Source organism: Plectropomus leopardus, unplaced genomic scaffold (assembly GCF_008729295.1).
Source record: "Plectropomus leopardus isolate mb unplaced genomic scaffold, YSFRI_Pleo_2.0 unplaced_scaffold25160, whole genome shotgun sequence".
Classification (NCBI taxonomy): domain Eukaryota; kingdom Metazoa; phylum Chordata; class Actinopteri; order Perciformes; family Serranidae; genus Plectropomus; species Plectropomus leopardus.
Window position 1 is genome coordinate 1 of NW_024627336.1, and position 4,277 is coordinate 4,277.

Genomic DNA, 4,277 nt, shown 5'->3' on the forward strand with positions numbered 1-4,277 from the left:
TTAGTGGTTCAGCCTGAGATTACATTGTTCTTATTAGTTTGTTACAATAAAATTGTATTTTTTTGAAAAGGTTAGTGGTAAAATGGAATGTAACATTTTAACATGGTTAAACAACAGAAAACAGACGGTGGAAGTACTGCGGTAAATATGAGAGGATATCACAGGCGGAGCGTGTTTCTGTCTCCTCTTCAGATGCTCATGGTGACCTGGATAAACTGGAGACAGAGAGAGAGAAATGTATTCTGGGATGTTTCCATGCTTTTATTTCGAGCCGATTCGAACAGTCAGAACAGAAACTTCAGCTTATCCAGAACTGTGCTGCGAGACGTTTAACCAAAGCAAGGAAAGTAACGCAGATCACCTGCTTATCTTTTGGATTTTAAGGTTTTTGACATGTTTTTAAAGCTTTGAATGGTTTGGGGACGGCCAACGTTGCAGACTCTCTGTCGTTCTATAATCCTTCTCCAGTTTCAGATCTTCTGCTGCCGGTTTATAAAACACAAAGATACGCTAAAGAAAACGGAGACGGTGCAGACTTTCAGTGAGTGAAATCCCTGCGACCGTCAGTTTCTCTCAGGTGACGAGAAGAGAAACAGATGCTGAAGTCCAGAGGGAGTGAGGCGGAAACAAACGACAAATTAAACTGTGTGTTATTATTCGGGTTCAGGAAACAAAATTCCATAAAGTTTCAGGTTTTTCATGACCGTATGAATCACGTATGAATCCTGCCCGTAACCAGCTACCGCAGACGACCGCCGTCTGCCGTCTGCCGGTTATTTCCTCCACGCAGGCGCAGAGCGTGTGAGGTGTAGTCTTCGCTCTGTGTTCGTGTGCAACTGTCAAAATACAGGCGACACGAGGCGACACGAGGCGACACAGGCGACACAGGCGAAGGAGGCAATACGAGGCAACATTAGGGCTACACGGGCGATACGAGGCTACAAGAGGTGACATGAGGCAACAGGAGGCAGCACGAAGTGACACAAGGCGACACGAGGCGACATGAAGCGACATGAGGTGACACGGGGCGACACGAGGCGACACAGGGCAACACGGGGCGACATGAGGCAACATGACACGGGGCGACACAGGGCGACACGGGGCGACACGAGGCGACACGAGGCGACACAGGGCAACACGGGGCGACATGAGGCAACACGACACGGGGCGACACGAGGCGACACAGGGCAACACGGGGCGACACGGGGCAACATGAGGCGACACGGGGCAACCCGAAGAGACACGGGGTGACACAAGGCGACATGAGGCAACACGGGGAGACACGAGGTGACCCAAGTGCCACTATTTCCGTGCAGCAGGTTTGGTGCGAGCGGACTTTAACGCAGCTGCATGTTCAGCTCCTGAAGTCAAAGTCAGGCGTGCTGACGGCGGCGGAGGAATCAGATCTTTCGGAAAAGTGTCAGAAACTCACGTCATCGTAGTGAAATGTGGCCTGGCCGTTTCGGGTCGTGTCTCTCCTTTGGAACTGATCTGAAAAACATGAAGAGAGATATTTTATATTCAGTTTGTACAATCTAAAGGATTAATGGAAACCCACCTCCCGAAAAACACAATTTTAAAAGGATCTCAGACATCTCATCCTCAAATTCAGAATGAGTGTTTATTTAGAGAAATAAATGACTAAAGTTTATTGTTCTAGCATCATATATCTACTAAATATCAAACAACTGTGTTGAATTAAATACAGGTCAAAAAGATTTGCAAATCTTTGCGGTCTGTTGTTGTTTCACACAGCGTCCCATCTTATCTTTTTTAAACACGCGCTCCTCGACTCGCTCACCTGTCAGCGCACGCAGTCTCACGCAGCAGCTGATGAAATCATCGAAGGTGATTCTGCCGTTGGAGCTGTAGCGCTTCATGAGGATGTTCATGGCCTGAGGGCTCAGATTATAACCTGCACGGCAACACGAGTCATACGTGACATTCACACTGAGAGCAGGTAACTAACGCTTGATTTCACTCTGCAATTCTTCCTTTATACACAGTTTAACCCTTTCAAGCCAAAGCAAATTTTTATTTTTTCCTAAAACATAGCGAGAAGAAAGTGAGCTACATGGTCCAAAAAAATTACAAAAAATAGTAAAAGTGTAGCAAAAAAATCTCCTGCAAATACGCAAAAATGATCTAGAAAAAGTGCTGATTGTTTCACATTCTTATTGCATTACATATTTTTTGCTTTTTCCCTCCATGTTTTCAAGAGAAGTCAAACCGCTTTTCTTCGGTTTCAAAGGGTCGAAAAGCTCCTGAAAAACGCAGCTCAAGAAAACTGCCGTCGATGCAGGTTATAACTGAGGAGTTTGTTGAACCAAAATCAGTTTCATGTTTGATTTGACAGATTCAGGATGAATTAGAAGTGATCACATAAAAACCAGAAGACGTGTAGCAGGTTGGGTTTGGCCGTACCCATGGCGGCGAGGGCCTGCTGCAGCTCGTGGCCCTCCACGGTCCCGCTGCGGTCACGGTCGTAGGAGGCGAAGGTGGTCCTCCAGCCGGTCAGGACGTTGGACAGCTCCTTGAACTCGGTGAAGCCCATGCTGTTCGAAAAATCCCTCTGAGACGCCGTCAGTCAAAGACCCAACACGCACTTTCACATCATCCGCAGCAGGACAAAATGTCTCTGCAGAAATGTCCCCATTCAAGACAGACAGAGGAGGGTAAGACAAAGTAATAATATTATTTTCCTTTTTTCTTTGTTTCAATGTCTTAACCAATTTTTGTCCTGATAATAAATATAAAATATTCGTTCATTTTCAGACTTTTCAGCCCCTGAAATGCCAATTTCTTTAAAAACTTCACGTTTTGTTTTTTTTTTATTACAAAATCTGACAAAAATGAAATATTTTCTACACACTAAACGCTGATTTAAAAAATGTATTTTTTTAGGTGGATTATCAGACTCTGGGATATTTTAATGGTTAGAAATAAAATTGATTTTGGTGCATTTGTATGTCATTTTCCATTTTTTAAATTAGGTTTTTTAACTAACTTCAGTTCTAATCATAAATACCAAATATTCATTCATTTTTCAGAATTTTTAACCATTTAAATGCCAACTTCTTTACAAAATGCCACTGTGTTTTCCATAAACTAAACTTTACTGTGGATCATCAGACTCTGGGAGATGTCAGTGATTAGCAATAAAGTGGATTTTGGGGGGGTGGTCCGTTTATATGAGCCTCGGGTATGTTGACCTCTCCTGACACATTTCTTATTTTTAATCATCTGGATTTTAAGCAGTTTTTAGTTGTGTGCAAAAAAACCCAAACTAAGACTAAAAAATAGAACCAGTTTACAGAGAAACATTTCTTCAGCGGCTTTTTTTCCGCAGCTCGAGCGGAGCAGTTTAACTGTTCTTGTGGTTAAACTGCAGCTGATGAGGAAATGTTTCTGTGGCTGTGACTGAGAGGAGCGTAAAGACGACCACAGGAGTAAAACAATCGGAAAATTACAGAAGTGAAGTTGCTGAGAAACTGCGAGGTGTCATTAACAACCTAAAACGTTTTGAGTGAATCTGCTGCCGCTCTGTGATTGGCTGCCGGCTGAAGGATACATCCAGCATGCTGATCATCAGTCTGCACGTCTCCAGGCTGAAAGCTGCAGACACAGAAAACACACACAGTGTGTGAGCACCGAGTCCGCACACACACGGACAAAAATCTGCAAACATTATCAACATGTCAAACTTTTAGAGAGAATATTTCACATTTTTACTGACAATCAGACCCCGTTTTTAACGGACAACTACATTGACGGCGAGTTTTCTGCTGTGATGATGGATGTTGAGGCGTACTCACATGCACAAAAATCCACAAACATTATCAACATGTCAAACATTTACTGTGAATATTTCACATTTTTACTGACAATCAGACGCCATGCTTAACAGACAGGAACATTTGTAGTGATTTTCTGCAGGCGCAGTCTCGTGTTTAGTGATCTGAACGAAAGTACAAATGAAAATGTCTGTAAATTTTGACCCTTTACAGCCTTTGGTCCAATCAGCCTGACTGCACGGCTTCATGTTCACAGAGCAGATGCAAAGACGTAAAAATAAAAAATGGTCTGCACACTGTTCAACTCCCACTGGGAAAAATTTATTTTTTACATTTCTTCATTTTGGTACAAATGAAAAAAATCCCACTGGCAGTTTAACAGTGTGCTGACATTTTTCTGTTTTTGTGCAGCACCTGCACCTGTGGGTATTTTGACTGGACATTAGTTGCACATTAGTTTCTCATTTGCAAATATAAAATGAT

At 43.0% G+C, this 4,277-nt stretch overlaps 1 protein-coding gene across 1 annotated transcript; it reads right to left on the reverse strand.

Annotated features, from left to right (window-relative positions):
• Positions 1-6: 6 nt before the first annotated feature.
• Positions 7-4,134, reverse strand: LOC121966590 (sorcin-like). The gene is made up of 5 exons (XM_042516669.1): positions 3,572-4,134; positions 2,425-2,572; positions 1,802-1,915; positions 1,433-1,491; positions 7-215 (listed from the first exon to the last, which is right to left on the reverse strand). The coding sequence occupies exons 1-5, from the start codon at positions 3,695-3,697 to the stop codon at positions 189-191; spliced, it is 474 nt and encodes a 157-aa protein (XP_042372603.1). The 5' UTR covers positions 3,698-4,134; the 3' UTR covers positions 7-188.
• Between the last annotated feature and the right edge of the window lie 143 nt (positions 4,135-4,277).